This window comes from Nipponia nippon, unplaced genomic scaffold (assembly GCF_047370975.1).
Source record: "Nipponia nippon isolate SJK-2023a ecotype South Korea unplaced genomic scaffold, ASM4737097v1 scaffold_16, whole genome shotgun sequence".
Lineage (NCBI taxonomy): Eukaryota > Metazoa > Chordata > Aves > Pelecaniformes > Threskiornithidae > Nipponia > Nipponia nippon.
Genome location: NW_028262332.1, coordinates 6,777,074 through 6,795,855, shown reverse-complemented (window position 1 = coordinate 6,795,855; position 18,782 = coordinate 6,777,074). Strand labels below are relative to the sequence as shown.

At 55.7% G+C, this 18,782-nt stretch overlaps 1 protein-coding gene across 2 annotated transcripts; it reads left to right on the top strand.

The window, feature by feature from the left end:
* The first annotated feature begins 4,521 nt into the window (after positions 1-4,521).
* PTGES (prostaglandin E synthase) lies at positions 4,522-12,982 on the top strand. 2 transcript variants are annotated; one of them, XM_009476952.2, is made up of 4 exons: positions 4,522-4,699; positions 5,503-5,685; positions 7,130-7,212; positions 10,753-12,982. In XM_009476952.2, the coding sequence occupies exons 2-4, from the start codon at positions 5,578-5,580 to the stop codon at positions 11,000-11,002; spliced, it is 441 nt and encodes a 146-aa protein (XP_009475227.1). In that variant the 5' UTR covers positions 4,522-4,699; positions 5,503-5,577; the 3' UTR covers positions 11,003-12,982. The 2 variants fall into 2 exon arrangements, with proteins under 2 accessions (XP_009475227.1, XP_087609453.1); XM_087753327.1 differs by lacking the exon at positions 4,522-4,699 and adding an exon at positions 4,721-5,043.
* The last annotated feature ends 5,800 nt before the right edge of the window (positions 12,983-18,782 follow it).

The following is an 18,782-nucleotide window of genomic DNA, read 5'->3' as shown; positions in this document are numbered from 1 at the left end:
GAAATAACTTCCCTCAGCCCCTCTCCCAGCTGGGTTGCATCCCTGAAGGCACAGAGCAGCGTAGCCAAGGAATGCTTTCCTCTAAGAGAAAGCCTAGGCGTGAATCCATGTGAGGCTCAGAATAAGAGAAAATAATCTGCTTCCCACATGCTCCCAGCCTGATGGCCTCTCTTCCAGTGTCTCCTTGCTGTCACAGCAACAGGGGACATAGTGTCTGCCCTGCAGCCAGGGTGGGTGTGCCAGGCTGGGGCAGGAGAGGGGTTGAGAGCAGGGCGGGAGCCCAGGAGTGGGCAGGAAGGGATGGTGGATGGAGTTGGAAGGAGAAGGCAGGAGGACGTGCCACTGCTTCTGACTTGGCCCTGGGCCCGATCCCTGTCCTGGGGCTGGCTGAGGAACAGCAGCTTCCTCTGCTCCTCTTTGCCTGCGACCCGGAGCCGCCGCACCCCTGCCCCTTCCCCGGGGCCTCTCCTGCTGGCTTTCTCCTGCTGCAGGCATCTGGTCTTCTGAGTATGAAGGACTATTTGGGAGAGTCTGATCCTACATTCCTCACGCCTGAGGCCTCTCAGATAGCTCCAGCCAGTACAGTCACTTTAAAATGCAAACCAGACAAAATCTGCCTGAGTTTGCCAAAGACTGAAGCGTCCCGTTTGTTTCAGGAGATGCTAATGCTGGTGGTTTCGCTGGCGAGTGACTTTGCAGTATCTTCTGCCATCCTGCACGCTGCAAAGAGCAGTGAGGAGCCCAGGAGCTGGGAGGTGGGGAGCTGCAGGTGAAGCAATGGGATTTTATTCATCAGGGGGAGAAGGTGCGTCATGGTGATGTGAGTTTTTGTGCAGGCTAAGGAGTAAACACAGGTGGAGTGCCTTTCTCTTTAATAAATAGCTAAACTGCTCATGCCTTTACTTGAAAACGTAGCTGTGTTTGATGAGCCAGCGCAACCTCCTGTGGGCAGCCGGATTTCCCAGGGCTGGGTGCAGCCAAGGGCAAGTGATCACTGGGGCAGGGCATGTCTGCAGGCTCCGAGGCTTTGTGCTGGGAGAAGCAGGAAGAAATGGCAGGGAAGGAGGGCACCAGCGCCTGCAGCAGCATCGGAACAAGCCGGGAATGTGGCTCAGTGCTGCTTGGAGCCGTGGGCTGAGCTGCTGGGCCCCAGGCAGGGAAGATCCCAGCTGGGTCCTGCACCTTCTCCCCCAGCATGTTGGAGCACGCTGGAGAAGTGCCACCAGTCTGCCTGTCTCCTCCAGGCTGGAGCAGTCCCCTCGGGCTCTTTGCCCGGCCAAGCTGCAGGATGTAATTGCTCATTTGGGAAAATTTTGGGGAATCTGAGCTGTAATTGCCCAAAGCATCTGCTGCCCTTTGAGATCAGGTTGGAGCCCAGGCCGTGCCACCCCGGCATACGTGCCTGTGCTCCATTGACAAGGATTTATTACACAACCGACCTTCTCATGGAGCTGCCACCAGGAAATTCCCCAGCACAGCAACAGTGGAAAAACATGTCGTTGTAATACTGCAGTGTAATTCAGCTGGTCAAATAAATAACAACCCGTGTGGGAACTGAGGGTGATTTTTATTCCATAATCTTTCCAAAGCAGGATTGTTATTAGAGGCTTCTGTTTTTAAGTACTTTTCTCAAGCACCTCCCATCAGTTTTTCATTCCTTCTGCCTGCTCTTCAGTCCCTGCTCCAGCAAAACCCTTTATCTTTTCCCCACAGCTCCTGGGGTCAGCCTAACTCGATGACTAAATCTTTCAAAGCCTGACCCTGATTCTTGTTAATCATTTCTCAAAAAAAATGCAGTGTTTTTTGCTAGCAGTGTTGGTTCTGGGTAGGTCTTGTCCTGGGATGAGACCTCTTGTGCTAAAGGCTGTAAGGCACAGCTTGTAGTTTAAGGACATACTGCCCTTAAGACCTGGTCCTGTTCAAGCAATGGCTCTGTCCTAGCAGGATGTGATCCGTGGAGGAGGATCAAACCATTAATATTGACAGCCTGCCTCCGCCTGGATTAATGGGGTGGTTGAACATGCTCCTGGCAGCTGCCTTGCCTTGGGTCAGCACAGCCAGGAAGGTGCGGCTGTGCGGTAGATGTGTCCTACACGACACAAGACCCCTAAACCTGAGAGACCAAGCAGGAGCTGGAATCCCAGGAGCACTACACCTGCCTTCACAGCCAGCTTCTGCCCCTTGTAACCCATCCACGCAGGTGCTGTGCCGACAGACACCAGCCCTCCCCACTGGGTTTCAGCTCTGGGTAACGGTCAAAGGGTCTGAAATGCATAAACACGTGGAAAAAACAACTTTCTTTGCCCACATGGGTTTTATACAGCATAGAGCCCACCAGCACATACAACACGCACGCCTGGGTCTGCCCCAGGGGTTTATGCCTAAACAAACTGTGCTTCTTGATCACTCCATTAATTTAAATTTGTGCCAGTTGCTGGTGCAAATTGTCCAGGGCTTTCTGCCAGTGCTTGAATAATGCTGAGGAGGAGAAAGTCTGGCTGGCTAGCCGGAGACGTCCTGGCTTGTCTGCAGGTGCTACCAAGCTTGTGCGTATTCCTGTTGCTCAGTGAGGTGTGCTGGCTGCCTCGGGAGGGAAGAAGGTGCACGAAGGAAAAAGGTCTCGCTTCCGAAGAGCCTGCAGGCTGGATCCTCAGTTGGTAAAAACTGGAGTGGCTCCATGTGTTGGTGATGTGTTGGTGAAGGGTCTGGCTGCCTGCCCTAGCCCCAGGCTCCCGGAAGAGCTGGGGAAGGGGCTGCTGGAGAAAATTTCCCCCCTGCTGCAGGGCTGGTCTGGCCCTTGCATCCCCCCAGTCCTTGGCCACCAAGGTCTTCTCCACTGCGGGTTTGCTCCCTATCAGCTATGGAGAGGGGAGATGGGAGGGAGCAGTGTCTGGGATGTGGCTTTGCCATCAGCTGCTTATGCTTGGCATTATGGTGTTTATAATACTCTGCCGAGCTCCAGGGAGACGTGGGTGGGGTTGGATGCAGTTTGGTGGCAGCACAGGGCTGGGGTGTTCACCCTGGACCCCAGCCCTTACTGCAGTGTTTGAATCCACATGGCTGCTGCGTGTCCTGGTGCCCCCGTTCCCAGCCCCGGGGAAGCAGCCTGTCAGAGGCAGGCACTGCCGAGCTGCGGAGCTCCGCACTGGGCTGTGCCAGGACTTGTTCTGCAGCTGCCCTGATGCCAGGGTGGTGGTGACCAGCTGCAAGTACCTCTCCCTTGAAACCAAGTGTTTGGGGTTTTCAAAGGCTCTCTGCACACTCAGATGTCCTGGGGCTGAGCCAGTGCAAGGCAGTGAGTGCTGTGGCATCTTTGGGGTTGCAGCATTAGGGCAGAACAGCCATGGCGTGGGAGACTCAGAGGCAAACACAAAGAATTTGCAGATCTCTGTGCCGGGAGGAAGATCTTGTGCATGAAGGGTTTTCCTGGCTCTGAGCCCTGCCCTGCCAGGCTGGGAGCAGCGCAGGGGTCTGGAGCTGGGCAGACTGGGGTGGAAGGACAGACGTCTGCTCTGGATGGGCACAGGAACAGCTCAGCCCTTGCCTGGGATGGCTGGAGCACACAGCTCACGTATGAGCTGAGTGTGCCAGGATCAAAACCCCTTCTACAGCACTGATCCTGGCAGGAAAGCTGCCCTGGTGTGACTGCGTGCTGACCGTTTGCTGGGAATTCAAGAAATGGTGTAACCCTCCCTTCTGCAGGGGCAGAGCCAGGGGCTGGCCTGTGGCATCCCTCAGCCACTGGCCAGGGCTGGTGGGATAATGCTGCCCAGATGGCGAGGTGACTGTTTTCCTTCTTGGCTTGCTTCCTGAGCAGGAGCCGACCTTCTGGATCTGCCCATAAAACCTGACTCCTGCTCGCATCAACGGTATTTCTGTATCACCTGTGCCCAGAGCATGAAGCTGCCTTAAATTCACACCAGCACCCCAGGAAAAGGCTCCTGTAGCCCGTTCTCCCCGGGGAGCGGAGTGCCACCAGCGTCCCATTGCTGGGGAGAAACCTGTCCTTGTGCAACAGGGTCTGTAGCAACGGGACCGGAGCCTGGTCCTGTGCTGGGTACGATGCTCCTCTTGGGTTACTCTGGACCCTCTTGGAAAGGACAGGATTGGTTTTGCTCAATGGCAGTTAAAAAATTGAAAAGCCCTGAAGAGCAATACCAGTCCTAGAAGCACTCATGCTTCGATAGATCGTTTTGTAAATGACAAACCGTTGTACTCCGTTCATTGTTTTTTGAGGCTTTTTCGTGGCTTGAAACAAATTTTTTTATTCCAACATCCTCAAAGCATTCATTTTCCACTCAATCCCCAAAAGTTTCCATTTTCCTGAAATAAGTCTTTTTTTTTTTTTTTTTTTTTTTTTCCCCTGTGTAAAGGAACCAAACCCCAAATCCAGCCCTTCAACACTAATAAACTTGGGGAGCTCCTGTCAGCCACCATGCTGCCGGCTCACCGGAGGTTTGCTGCTGCTAGCACTGGAGCCAGGGCTGGGGACGAAGGAGTTAAAGGTTTGTGTTGGAAGAGCAGCTCAGCTGCCTGCAGAGGCTTAGATCCCACTCTTTCTTCACCAGGGTTGGATGGCTGGGAAAAGCCAGCTCCAAATTCAAATGCCACTTTCTAGACAGAGGACGAAATTACACCCAACTGCCCTGATTCACCCTCTCGGAGAAAACCAGGACAAGCTGTCTTTGGGGCTGAGCAGGCTGGTGTTTATTTCTATTTGCAGGTTTGGGGCTTTGTGGTCCGCGTCTTGCCTGCTTTTGCTTCCAGGCTGCTCACTCCGGGAGCTCCCCTCCCAGCCGGGGGGGTACAGGGGCAGCCCAGGCCCCCAGGTGATGGGCGCTGGTGGGGCAAGGGATGGTTCTGTCCCCCGTGCCCCGTCCCTCGGCAGGTGGCTGTGTAGGGAAGGGCTGGCTGCCTCTGCCACTGGAGCACTCAGCCCGCACTGGGCGGGACTGGGGAGTACTGGGAGCGCTGCCACGGAGGGGTGGGCTGTGGGATCTGGCACGGAAGGAGCGCAGGAGCACAGGGCTGGATGCAGCTGAGGTAGGTGCCTACCTTCTTCCTAACTGCTCCTTCTTCCCAGGGCTGATCAGCTCGTGTCCTTGGGTGAGCAGTGCCTGGCGGGGCGAGGGATGCTCTGTGCAGCTCCGTCCCTCTGGGCACGAACAGGAGGGGACGTGGGGCAGGGGGATCGTGGTGGGCTGCTTTAGGGAGCCAAGAGGTCGAGCTGTGGCCAGGCTGAGCCTTGCTGTGGCCCACACGGTCGAGGGGGCTGTATCCCAGCTTGGGGCATCGCATCCCTGTGGACCTGGTGGTGGCAGGGAGTGAGGAGCAGAAGCAGCCTGCTCTGTGTCCCCGTCTGGGTTCGCTTAGCGGCAGCTCTGCTGCATCATTTACTCCTGTCCGGCCCGAAGGGGTCTACGGGGGCTGTGGGCTTTCGCCAAAGAGAGTGGTGACTTCTGTTGTCTTTAAACCTGGCCGTTCCTGCCCCCTCTCCCACAGAGCCCTCTCGCAGCCCAAGCAAGATCTCGGCTGGCTGTGAGTGCTGCAGGCGACCGAGCGGCACCTTCCCCCAGAATGATGGAAAACGCAGTGTTTATGTCATTTACCTTCTACAGCACGGTCTTGATTTTAAAAATGTATGTCGTTGCCATCATTACGGGACAAGTGAGACTCAGAAAGAAGGTAAGTTCCAGTTTCCTTTACCTTTTTCTCCCTTTCTGGCTTTTGCCTTGGGTTTCTGTGTTTTTTCTTTTTTTTATTCCCGTAAAGGCTGACAGAGTTTCCTGAAGCAAGTTGAGTTTTCTTTGAAGTTGAAAGCAAAACATGTTTCGTAGCTGCGGCAGATAAATATCTCACTTCTCTTTGGCTCTTTTTGTTTGTTTCTACCATCTCTAGCTTGATGTTTATAATTTCTGAATCCTAATCTAAATAGTAATTTCAGATCTAAAATGCCGTGCAGGTGAGCTGCTTCTAGAAAGAGACTGTTTACAGTTAATTTGCCATGTCTGGAAGAAAAGGAGGGGAAAACAAAAGAAAGGTTTAAGAACAAATCATTGCAATGGTCTTTTTTCTTGCAATGTAGCAGAAAGCTTTCCTGCTTTCGGAGGCTGAATCGCTATATGAATGCTCCGGGAGAGCAGAAAGTCATGGGGAATAAAAATAATAGCTGGAGGAAATGGTTCTTGGACATGGGGGAAATACAGGGAGGACCCGGAGCTCTAGCTGCCGTCAGGAGACAGGGTTAATTGGGCCTTTTATTGCCCGCAACCCAAATTGAACTCGTGGCAAAACTCAGCTGTCTGTAAAATCTGGTTTAAAGTATTTGAGAAGTTTCCGACTGCATCAATGGAGTGGGAGGGAGACATCTCTGCTCTCAGGTAAAATACAAAGATAGATACTCCTGTGCTGTAGCATCGTTGTAACGGATGATTTGGCTTCTCCCCTTGTGTTTCTGAATGGGAACAGTCTGGGCTTGTAACGTAACTAAAGAAAGCACCAGGGTCCTTTCCAGGCTGCAAAGTGACGCTGTTGCATGTAACCAGGTCCCTGAGGAACAGCTTCTGAGCATAGGTGGGGAGCTCGTATAAATCATTTTTATTTGTAACTTCTTTAGTGTAGGATCCGATTTCCCCAGGGCTGGTTTCAGTCACACGGTATCACCGCCAAAAAGCCAGGAAGGAAATATTCTTTCTCTGTAGGGTCAACTAATCTGTCAGTCCTGGTTATCTTTTGGATGCTGCACTCAGTGTCTGCGAGCTCTGTGGCAGCAGTGGTCTCATTTGGTGGTTGCCAAAGTCTCCTTTAAATGGGTTTCACTGGGAGAAGTGGAGTGAGATCAGGCCGGAGCTCCCTTGAAGCCCCCGGGTTGGGACCCGCTCGGTGGGCAGAGTTGGGTTTTTCAGAGGATAAGGAAAACCCATCAGGAGGTGCAGGGATTAACCCCCAGGACCGCGCACATGGAAGTGCAGTTACTCATCTGTTTGTAAAGGGTGTGAGAAACTGGGGCTGAAAGGTCTCCTTGGGCAGGAAAGACCCCACCGGTCTTAAAGACTGGGGACAAAGCTTCCACCTGTAAAGTTCCTGAAAACATTATGAGCACAGATGTGATGGGGACTCTTTCTTGCAGGCGTTTGCAAACCCGGAGGACGCGCTGCGCAACGGGGGGCTGCAGTACTACCGAGAGGACCCCGACGTGGAGCGGTGCCGTAGGCGAGTACGCGGCAGTGCTGGCATTTCCCCTGCGCCACAGGGTGATCCCTGGCAGCTGCTGGCAAAGAGGCAGTGGGAAGCTAAAGGGCTCATTAATGAAGTAATTACCTAGATGGGTTGAATGCCTGGAGCTCGGCTGCAGGACCCTGTACGCTGGGGCAGCTTAATATTTAATAGCAGCATGGTGTGCACTGGAGCAAGGACATGTGGAAGGACCCGGGTTTAGGGTCTGACTCTGACACAAACTCCTTCGTAGATGCTCAAAGTCCTGCAAGCCCCTGAGGGCTTGTCCGGGACCCACACCCACAGCCTCCTCATGCCCAGCTCCGAAAGGACCCCAAACCTCCCCAGATCTCTGCACAGCTTGGACAGTACAACTGGGCCATGACTGGGAACTGCGTGACTGGTCCCAGTGCTGTATGCTGTCCTGTTTGGGGATCTGGGAAGAGGCTGGACACGATGGCAATAACTTTTGTCCCCCTAATTGGGCAAACCCTGTATCAGGTATTCAGCCCCAGGCTTGCTTTGCCATCCCCCTTACCCAGGAGGTGCCCCAAGCGTTGGGCTGGATCGCTGCGTGGGCTGGTGACGTGCAGGAAAAGGGGCTGGAGCCGTCCCCTGCTGTCACTGAGTCCTCGGCTGCCAGCTCTGCTGCGGGTGGGGGACCGTGCCGCTTGCCTCCCACCGCCTGCAAGATTTGCCTTAAAAAATATCCAGTGCTACCTAATCCCTGGGCTTCCAGAGGAAGGAGGAGGGGAAACAAGCTGTTCACTTGCTAGGAAAAAGAAAATAATAGTAATAATAATAATAATAATCCTCTTTTGATTAGTCAGAAAAAACAAAATTCCATAAAAATAAATAACCAGAGCTGCAGCAAAGACCTGGGGAAGACTGGGATCTGACTTGTGCAGTTAAAGCACTCAGGGTCAGTCCTTGCTGATCTGTTTACAGCCCTGGGGAAGACAAATTAAACCCAAGATGTTTCCCCTGAACAAGGGTGATGTCGGGTCTTCTTCTCAGGCGTTATGGGGGTGGGAGCAGAGCCATGGCCAGGCTGCTGAGGTCTGTGCGGAGCAGGGGCAGAGCAGGGGAGAGCAAGCAGCAGCTCGGAGGGAGATTTCCCCCTTGCCTCTTAGAGAGGCCCCCGGCTCTGTCTCAGCTATTTTCTTTCCTTTCTCCTCCCTGTTCTTCTGTTTGTCCTTCCAACCCCGCTGAACCTCCGAGTCCTCAGAGGCTTGTTCGGACGGGGCTGCCGCGGGGCGAGGCGGTGGGCATCCAGCAGCTGCCCTCTCCCGGCACGGCTGACACCAGAAGCAAACCATGCTCATCACCGTGGTCCCGGCTGGGCTGCGGGAGGGTTTTGTGGTGGTACCCGCAGAGGCGATGCTGGCTTGGGAAGGCAAGCAGGGCCCTGGGCTGGGAAGGGAAGGGGCTGTGAGCAGGTGGGCAGCAGCCCGTCCTCGTGCCTGGGAAGGGGCTGGCTCTGCCCAGCGACCATCTGGCCAGGAGGAGCAGAGAGCTTCCCGCAGCCCTGCACCTCGCTCCCGGGTTTGGCAGGGAATATGTCTCCTCCGTGTCCGGGCTCTGATCGGCTCACCCCCACCGAGTCCTCCTGGCATCGCTGCTACAACAGCAGGACTCATTTTAGTGTCTTTTCTAGGCCAGTTTCTCCATGCTGTCCCAAAATCACACCCAGAGAGCAGCTGAAACAGGGTTTCCAGCAGGCTCCTTGCCATGTTCCTCCCCGCCTTACTTGGGGACGTGGCCCTTAAGCTACAGATTGCTCCCCATGGAGGTGGAAAGAGCAGGTAGGAGAAAGCCCCTTGCTCTGGTGCCTGTTTGCCTTCAGCAAAGCCGGGGTTGGAAACGGCCCAGGTGCAATATTTACCCGCAGGTGCCCTGGCCCTGCTGAGCCGGTGCCTGGCCTGGGCTCTGGTGCGGGAAGAGGGCAGAGAGGGATGCTGGCACTGGCCGGCGTTCAGCACACAGGTCATTTTGTGTGACGTGGCGATGGGAACAAGCTACTGGACCTGGAGCCTCTGCTCATGACCCCATCCCTGGCATCGCAGCGAGGGGAAGGGGGCTGGGGCAAGCCAGGTGACCAGGGCCCTTCCCTGTGGCTCCTGCTCCATCTCCCTCCTCAGAGACCGATCCACCCTCCAAAAAACCTGGGTACTTGGTGTTGAAAATTTCTGATGGAGAAGCTTTTGGCAAACCTTGGCCTGAGGAAACTGGTGTGTTTGGTGGGGCTGTTGCCAAGGCGGACGCAGGGACATCTCCTGCTCCACAGACCTGAACCCAGGGGCAGGAGACAGGGCTTAAAACACAGCTCTCTTTCTTTTCCAAAGTCAGTTTTCAGCCAGGTCTATCCCAGCCTGTGTCTGCACTAATGAGCTGTGACTGAGCATCCTAAAACTTCCCGGCCATTTCTCAGCTTGTGCAGAAGAGAGCACAGGCATCTTGGCATTTGTTTCAGGGAAGAAATGCTTAAAATTTTCTCTTGGCTTTGTGCACATTCAAACATCCCAGGGCACAGGAATGGGGAAGCAAGGGCAGCTTCATCTCTGCCTCTCAAACCTCCAGACATATGAGGAAAAGGCAACTGAGCCTTGTGCCTGGGTCACTCTCCAGCCCAGATCTGTCCCCACCGACCAGGGCACGACCAGAGAGCTCCCCCACTGAAGCACGGGGACGTGGGTCTGTGCTGCAGAAAGCAGCTCTTGCGTTGCAAGGGTACAAAAGAAGGAGAGGCAGAAGCGGTGGGAGGGTGAGGACAGCCTCGCTGCTTTGGGGACCGGTTTCGCTGCCTTGAAGGATGGTGCCTGGGGGAGGAGGGACACAGCCTACGCTCATGGCACGATCCACTCCTGTTTTGGTAGCGGTGCCGTGCGAGCGGTGGCAGGTGATGCTGTGACACCCAGGCAGGCGAGCGTTCAGATGGAGCACAGGGTTTGGCCCCATCAGTGCCAATGTGTCCTCACGAGGCCACCGCAGTCCCTCCAGCCTGACTACGGTGCAATTAAGCAGGTGCTGCTGGCACAGCGCAGGCGTGCAAGGGATGCTTGGGGCGTTCCTCCCCAGTCCCCTTTGGATGCACTTACGGAGAGGGGCGAAGCCACGAACCCTCCCATCCTGAGAGTTTCTCCTCTGGAAACTGCCTCATTGTTGTGTTACGTGGCCACATCTGGGGCCGTGCCATGCTGGCACCGCACCAGCTTTGAGCTTTTCACAGCTTTGCGGGGTCTTTGTTTTGCTTTGTTTATTTAAAAGCTGTAATCCTCGAGCTGTCATCTGTTGCAGCAAAGGCGTCCCAGTCACAGAGGGCAAGCTTCGGGAGCACAGCATCCCAAGGGAGAGACACCGGGTGCAAAATCCTGCTGCCTGTTTGTGTAGGGCGGACCTGGCTCTTTTGGGGGCTGCGTCTGCCCCATGCAATGGAGGAGAGGGCCAGCAGCACCCTGCGATGGGCACGCTGTCTAGAAGGGATGGGAGACAGCAGGGAAGACTGGTGGGAAGGAGCAACCTTATTTCCCTTTTCAGGGCCCATCGCAATGACATGGAGAACATCTTTCCTTTCCTCTTCCTCGGAGCCATCTACTCCCTGCTGGATCCCAGTCCCACAGTGGCCAGGATCCACTTCTTCATCTTCTGCGTGGGGCGCATCATCCACACCATCGCCTACCTCCTGCGGCTGAAGGCGCCCACGCGCTCTGTGGCCTACAGCGTGGCGCAGCTGCCCTGCTTCTCCATGGCTCTGCAGATCCTCTTGGCCACCACCCCGTACTGGTAACACCCAACGAGACCGACCATCCAAACCCCCTCGCCCTGCGCTCTGTTGGTTTCCCCGGCTGGACCGGGTGGTGCGTGTGCGAGTGTGAGTGTGCACGTGTGTGTGTGTGTGTGCATGGGCACATGGTATGTAGCCAGGGAGGCCACCTGCACCCCAAGGATGCTCAGTGCAGCCTTGATAAAGTCCCTGTGCTATTGAAATTGGGCAGGGAAGTCACCAGAGAGAAGGGGCACTTCTCCCTGTGGAGCGGGAAGGGGATGCGGAGGTAGGTTTCTCTCGCTCCTGCTAAGGGTGGGAGGAGGAAAGCACCCGGACTACCCCTCAAGGAAGGGGTTTATTGAAGGAAAGAACATTTTCTGGCCCAGCTGCATTCGAAACTGGGAAGAGGAAGATGTGCCCTTTCCCCTTGGTCACAAAAAGCCCATGAATTGGGAAGGAAAAATCATGAGGGTCCCACAAAGTCTCTTGGTCAGCAGATGTGGGTGGTAGCAGAGGGGGGTTCTAAAACAGCCGCCCTCCTCCTGCCCAGCCCTGTGGTCTGTGGGGAGGAGCGGTCCCTTAGGTTCCCTCTCCCGCGAGGAGGAGGACGGGAGGCAGGTGCCTGCCAGGCAGCGTAATTTGGAAGTCGAAATCTCAGGTGACGTTGTGAAGCCACCGAAGTGTTCAGTGCTCCCAGCACCGCCTCGTCTCACACCACGGGACGCAGCTCCCTGCCGGGGAGCCCTGCTGTCCCAGCAAGGACGCCCTGCGGCCGGTGTTCGGCAGCTCCCGCCCAGCAGCAGCCGTGGCTTTTCCATCTCGGTCTCGCCGTGGCAAGATGCAGAGGGACATGCCTGGAGCAGCCAGCAGGAATTGCTTACCCTGTAGAGAGCCGGACACAAAACTCTGGGACTTCTGGAAAGACTGAGATGCTCACACAAAACAGGGGTTTTGCAGTTTGCAGACAGAGCTTTCTCCCAAGGGCGGTTTTTGCGTTCACATGCCACTGATGCCTGAAAACGCTCCCAGGGCAGCAGACTGAATTTCTCCCCCTCTGTTTGTAGCCTTTCTCTGGCCGCAGAATGGCCGTTGCTATTTGGGGAATGTGCTGTGACCGCTTTGGGGGTGTTTTCTTTCAGCTGTTTCCTGCTGTCCACCGCTGCTGAGCCGTGCGCAGCCTGGTTTAGCTGGTGTTTGCAGAAAGCTCTGGAAATGAGCAGAGTGGCTTTGAACTGCCCCGCGGGAGAATACCGCTGCTCTGTGGTTTCACCTGAAAGCCATCGTGTTGGAGAGGAGAGGCTAGGACCAGGGTGTCGCAGGATGGCAAACGCTCTGCCATGTAGCTGTCCCAAAGTGCCAAGGGCTGAGCCGGCCACCAGCAGCGTGCAATGGAGCAGCCCGATGGAGGACAAGGCAGGAGGAAGCCTCTGCTTTCAGTGCCTCCTCCCTCCACCAAGGGCAATGCAGAGTTTTACTAAGATCACAGGGGAAACCAGAATGAGCAGAAAATAAATTCCCCTTCCACCTGCCCTAAGCACTAAAGCTGTTCCCTTAACCCCACTGTCCTCAGAGATGCTCTTGCTGAGACCTCATGCGCAAAGCATGTGGTGAAACACCAGCTCAGACTGATGCTCTGAGCCCTTGCCCAGCTTGGGTAGCAGCTTCTGTACCAGTAACTCAGGACCCCAGTGCAGATGTGGCCTTAGGCTAAGCTGTTTGGTGAGGTTTGAAGCGGAGCACTCTGCTCTCCCACGGGGGACGCGGGGCCCACCGCATGTGGAAGGCGGGCAGGACTGCAGCTTCAGCAGTTTTCTCTTGGCCACTTCTCATTTACACAGCCTCAACAGATGTCTGGGTAATTCATACTCCGTGTAACGAGCCTTTTCTGCCTCACATGGCGCACAAGGTCTCGAACCCCTGTACATTTCTCTGCTGCTGCACATGCATCCTGGTGGCAGGAAGCAAATATTCCCAATAAAAACAAATCATTGTGCTCTGATACATCCTTCCTTCGGGAGCAGCAGATGCAGCTGGGTAGCAGCTGGGTCCAGCCCCAGCAGGATGGCTCCCCAGCTGCAAAGCGCTTTGCTAAACCCCGCTGCAGAGCCTGGAGTGCCCTGGGACTCCTAAAGAGAGGTCCCTTTCCTCCGGACTCACCTGCCCTGCAGAGGAAGCTCTTTTCCAGGTGTGCATTATTTGTGCTGATCCTTTAAATTCAGCAGAGCTGGGGCTTGCAGAGCAGCTCTGCTTGCTTTTCCTTCCTGGTGCAGCAGGCTGCTACAAAGTTTGGTGTTTGCTCAAGCCTGCTCCATCCCCGCTCCCCCAAAGCAGGCGAGCGATATGCGATGCTTTGTCCCAGTAAGCTTTCTTCGCACCCTGCCTGTGTGCAGCCAGGCCTGTGGAGCCAAGCTGGTGTTTAAATCCTGGAGAAGTTCAGGTAAGATGTGGTTGCTCTCATTTCTGTGTTTAGGACTTGCAAAGGAGCTGCCTGTATTTTTCAACCTCAGTGGCCCCTTCTTTTTGCCAGCAGGTTGCTGGGAAGCAAATGTTTTGCTGGTTTTCCCTTATTTTCTTGAACTGTTGGTGTTTAGGAGATGCTGCCCCATTGGTGTCTGTGTTAGCTGGTTGAGATGGACAAAATGGCTCCACTTGGTAGTTTTTTCTTCCCCTCATGCTTTTTGCTTTCAAATAAGAAAGGCAGCAGTTGTTTTTAGGGTTTTTTGGGTTTTTTGTTTTTTTTTTTTTTTAAATGGCCTCTCTCCAATACATGTTGCTGTGGTTAGAGATGTAGCTGGGACTGAGATTTTTGGCATGGAAAGGAAGAAATGGGGCTGCAGAACCCCCCCAGAGCTGCCAGCTCCTTCAGCCTCTTCTAAACTACCTGTTCGGTGCCTGGGGCTGATGCCCTGCTCAGGGAAGCTGAGGTTACATGCAGAGCTCTGCTTTCTTTTTTATTAAAAAAAAAAAAAAGCCCTGCTGTACTGGCTGCAGGGAAAAGCTTGGGAACGTGAACTCTCCTGGTTCCAAAAAAACAAACAGAAAAAAAGCCCACGAGGCAAACTTCAGAGAGGCCCAAGCATCGCGCTTATTTTGAAATGCTGTGGAGGTCTGTGGGCAGCAGGGCAGAGCCTGGCTGCCGGCTCAGCCCAAGCCCCTGGGCTCTCCCTGGACCCGGGCGGTCGGAGCCGCTGGCTGTCCCCCGGGCACAGCCGGTGGCGTTAGCTGCATGTGGGGCAGCTAAAGCATCCCCAGCCTTTTCCCGAATAATATCCTAAAGCCCAGAGCTCCCAGATTCCTGCTGCAGCGTCGGTGCGGGCTAAGGATGTGCCCATGGTCTCCTGTAGTTCCAGGAGAGCAGGGATGGTGGTGGCATCTACCAGTCTCTCGGTTTTGGTGTGCGTGTTGTATGTGCCAACAATTTGGCTTTCACATCTGGCTCAAACCTGAAATGGTAACGCTGCGAAACCCACCCGGGACTGCAGAACAACGGAGTTTTGTGTTTAAATATTGGAATACGATTCACAGTGCCAGTATGTGTCTTCCCTCCGCCCTGCTGCGCCCAAGGTGTCTGGAGGTGGGGAAAAAGCAAGCGGAGACCCAGCACAAGCCGCTTCCCCTCCCACACTTCCAGCCAGTTTAGCCCCAGGATCCCTCCTACCCCCGAGCTTTGGATTACCCCTTCCTTACCTGCCTGTGCCGCTTCCCAGGTCCCTCCTGTCCATCCAGGCCTTCCCCCTTGTGCGGTCTGGGATAAAGATCCCCCCTTGAGCATCTCTCCTGTGACACAGGTCGCTCTGCCTTCTCTGCCCTCCCCAAATCTCCCATCTCTAGCATCTCATGCTGTAGGGGTTTGCCATGCAAACCTCCCTGTTCCTCTTGAGGAATCGGGATTCCCTTGGCTTGAAAGGAGAGCACAAAGAGGCAGCTCCACAGATACGGACATCCCAGGGGTTAGTCCCCTGGAAAAGCTAATGGTGTTTCCCTGCTCCTCTCTGGCATACGCGAGGATGAAGCTGGCACAAGGAAAACTTGAGCCACCGGGTTTTTTCCTGCCCGAGCTGTGCGATGTCCCCTGTTTGCGAGGTGGGTGCCATGCGGTTGCCAGCCCCAGGCAGGGAAGAGGGAGCCGGCGGGGGTCCCTGGCCCCGTGTGGGGGGTCCCTGGCCCCGTGTGGGGAGGGGTGGAGCGGAGCAGCGCGATGCGGGGTTCGCTCCGCACCCCCGACCCCGCTGGGCGGCCGCGGGCTGCGCTGTGCGGGGCTGCAGCACCCTCGTGTGGCTGCGGGCACCCGCTGCGGGGGGGACCCCGGCCCGGGGCCCGCGGAGACCCCGGCCCGGGGGCTGCGGGCAGGCCGCCGGAGGGGGGCTTGGGGCGGAGGGAGGGAGGGATGGATGCTGGGTGCCATTCCTTGGGGAGCGGGCTGAGGAGGAGGCTGGTGTCTGCTCCTGTGCCCGTCAGCCTCTCCGGAGCAGGCAGATGCAATGCTCTGCCTCACGCTGTGCATCTGCATGCAATAATTTCTTCTCGCATGCAATACCTCTTCCTTGGCTTTATAACACCCACTACAAAGGGAACGTTTGCTTCCTCCCTCCTTCCCAAATTGTTACAGAGCGTTACACCCCCAGCAGATAGCTACCATCCAGCCTCTCCAACGCTTCTCTGCTGCCTTAGGTTGCTTCCTTCTGGGGTTTGGAAAGAAGCAGCAGTGAGCAAAATACCAGCTGCGGGGAGGAGACGCTCCTGCAAGCGAAGCGCAGGGCTGGGGTGACCGGCGCATCCCCCGGGGCAGGAGGGGCTCAGCCGCTGGGAGATGACAGGTTGCTGTCATAGCTACGTAGGTTTCTGCAGCTTGTCGGTGGTGTCACAGGGCTTGGAGGGGCTCCGGACCTTCCCGTTGCCACCAGAGGGAGAAGGGCTCAGTGCAAGGGGAGCGGGAGAGGAGGATGCTGTAACCGCTAGATGTCTGTACAAGTCATTCTGGACGGGGATAACCAGGCTGGCATCCCTGCGAGCTGGAAAATGTGAGCTCTGTTTTGTCTCGCTGCCGTGGCAGCCGATGCTGATTGCGATATAAAATTATTCTCATTAAAATACTGCAGGGGCAAAACTTCAAGTTTTCCTCAGTTGGAAAGCCACATGCAAGTGTCGGGCTGTGGAGTCAGAAAGAAGGAAAGGGGGTACAGGGAGGCCCTCCCGTCAGCTGAGACTTGCCCTTTGGGAGTCAGCTGGTTGAAAACCAACTGCTTTGAGGAAGGAAACACAATTTGCAAATAGTGTTCTTGCAACCTTCCCCCCCTGCTGAAGTTGTGGTGTACGGAGGGAGTCCAGCTCTCCTGCAGAATTCAGTTCTGGTGATGGATGTGTCCGTGACAGACTGCTTCCTGGGAGGAAAAATCCCCCCCGTGCTGGAAGAGGAGGATAGGTAGCACAGTGCTTTTGAGCTCCTCTTTGCTGGCAGCCTTCCCCCCGGCACATCCCTCCCCTGCGGAGCGCAGACCCTGCCAGGTGAGCTGCAGCTCTCTGCTTGTCTGTCTCCTGGTTTGCAGACCCCGCAGCAGTCCATCGGCTCCTGGGAGCCGGCAGGGGCAGGCCATGGGTTGAGAACTTCTGCTCTAGTGGGAGCTGAACTGAAGCCGGGACAGTTCAAGCAGGAAATAAGTGACATATTTCCAGCAGTTCATAGTAATGAGTCACTGGAAGAATCTGCCCTGGGATCTGCAAGCTCTTCACTTCCAAGGGTCTCTTGGCTTGGGGCTGGATGCCCTCCAAAGGGATGCTATGCATTGGCCACATGCTGAGGACGTGAGGATGCTGCTTGGGTGATATTCTCTGCCCAGGGCTAGGCGGGACAAATGACCTTAATGATCTACTAGTCACTTATTGAATGAATAAATAAGCGGTTACAAAGCAGTAGCAGAGCAGCATGATAGGGATGGTTAAGCTGCTGGTGTGTGGGACCGTGGCTGCTGGAGCGGGCCGGTGTGGCTTTGTGGGCTGCACGTCCCACAGACCAGATCTGTAAATCGTGGGTGGGGTGCCCTGAGTCCCAGTGGCCGGTCGTGGTTCTGGGCACCAGCATGGCTCCAGGCGCTGAGATAAGATCTGTGTCTGTGGAGTTGCCCGCCGCCCCTGGGGCGGCACGAGGAGCCCTGTGGCTGCCTTGTGGAGGATTCATGCTCCTTTCAAGCCTTTCATTGTGTGGCCACCCCCTGGTTTTCCTCTCCTAGAACTGAAAACAGGGTGGGAAGACACGAAAGCTCAGGCAGTTAGTGGGCTTGGGGTGATGTCCAACACAGGGACTTGCTCCCCTTCTACTGGGTGCTGCACTGAAGCGCTGGGATGAAATGGGATGAGCCTTGCTCCCCTCTGAGGAAAGCTGGGATGTGTTGCTGTAGGGGTCCTTCTTCAGCCTTGCAGTCCCACGGGGTCTGTGTGTCCCAAAGGTGATGGGGGACGCAGGGATGCTGCTGGGAGGGAGTTGATCCTGTGGAGCTGAGCTCCTCTGGGTGCATGGGAGAGAGCTGCAGCCCCCCTGGCTGTGTAGGGGGGATTGGGGATGGCTCGGGGAGGAGGAGGTGACACAGGCACCCCGTCAGCCGTGCCACGGGGGCTGGCTTGAGAGGAGTCTGCTGCAAGCCAGCAGACTAAGGCAGGTAAAAGAAACAAGGCAAACCCCGGGTGCGCCTTCTCCGCCCAGCCCTCCCCGCTCCTGGCAGTCAGCGGGGCAGCAGTTTTCTGCACAGGCGGTTGAATCTCTGCCATCTTGCACCGACACAGACCCACCCACCATTAACTTTCTAACCCTCTCTGAATACACTTTATACCTTTGGTCTCTGCAGCATCTTGGGGCGGTGGATTTCAGGCTTTAGTTGTGCGGCGGGTTTCTACGACAGCCATGAGGACGCTTTCTGCTTTGTTTTCTAATCCTTTCCTAGCAATTCCTGCCGCTTGACTGGCTGCTCTTCAGCCTGAGTGTGTGCGGGGCGATTTCCCCTGGGCACATCTTCACACCTCTTGGCATTGCATTACCTCTGCTGCTTTGTAGCTCAGCACCGTGAGCTCCTGGAGCTCTTTTTGGCTTTGGCTGCTCCAGAATATTTGGTATTGCCTTTGCCCGACTGCTCCTTTCCCCTGCTTTTGGGTGCTCTGTGCTCACTCTGCACCTGTGGGCCTCTGCTCCCTGGGAAGTGGTCTGCAATCTGAGAGCTGATGGTTTATTCCTACCCTTTTGTTTGTTGTCTTTTAGCTAGTTGTCCATGTGGAATCTGACTCTTCTTGCTGCCTCTTGGCTCAATTTCTGCAGACCTGGAGGAGAAAACCCCCAGGGAGCCACGTGCGGCTCTGGCCCCGGTGTGCGTGCTCCCCAGCTCCCCTGCAGCAGGCTGGTCAAGGGCTCTCCCCAGGAGCCGTCCTGCTCACAGCATCCCATACCGATCCCAGCTCCTTGCAAATCTGCTCAACTGCGAGGCTCTGCTGAGCCCCCAGTGAAGCTGGGCTGCCCTTCAGGTCCCACATCTTCACCCCCCCCAGCCTGCTTCTCTGCCTGTGTGCCCCATCAGTGCCCAGCCTGCAGCTCACCAGGTTAATGCCCTCCCTGGTCCATGGGATGGAGCCTGGAAGAGCTGGATTTGGTGCTGATTTGGGCTCCCAGTGCTTGTGCTGCCCAGCCCTTACTGAGTCCGTGTGCTTGACAGAGCAGCATCTGTCTGAGTGCCTGGGTGTGCCTGCAGTGATGGTGTAGGAGACAATCTCCTTATTTCTCCAGTGCCCCCAATTCTCCAAGCAGGTCCAGACCTTGGCA

Coding starts and splice junctions, on each gene's coding strand:
- PTGES (XM_087753327.1), top strand. CDS start 4,855: ATGGTTCTGTCCCCCGTGCCCCGTCCCTCGGCAGGTGGCTGTGTAGGG. Junction 5,044..5,502: donor CAGGGCTGGATGCAGCTGAG/GTAGGTGCCTAC, acceptor CCTCTCCCACAG/AGCCCTCTCGCAGCCCAAGC. Junction 7,213..10,752: donor GACGTGGAGCGGTGCCGTAG/GCGAGTACGCGG, acceptor TTCCCTTTTCAG/GGCCCATCGCAATGACATGG.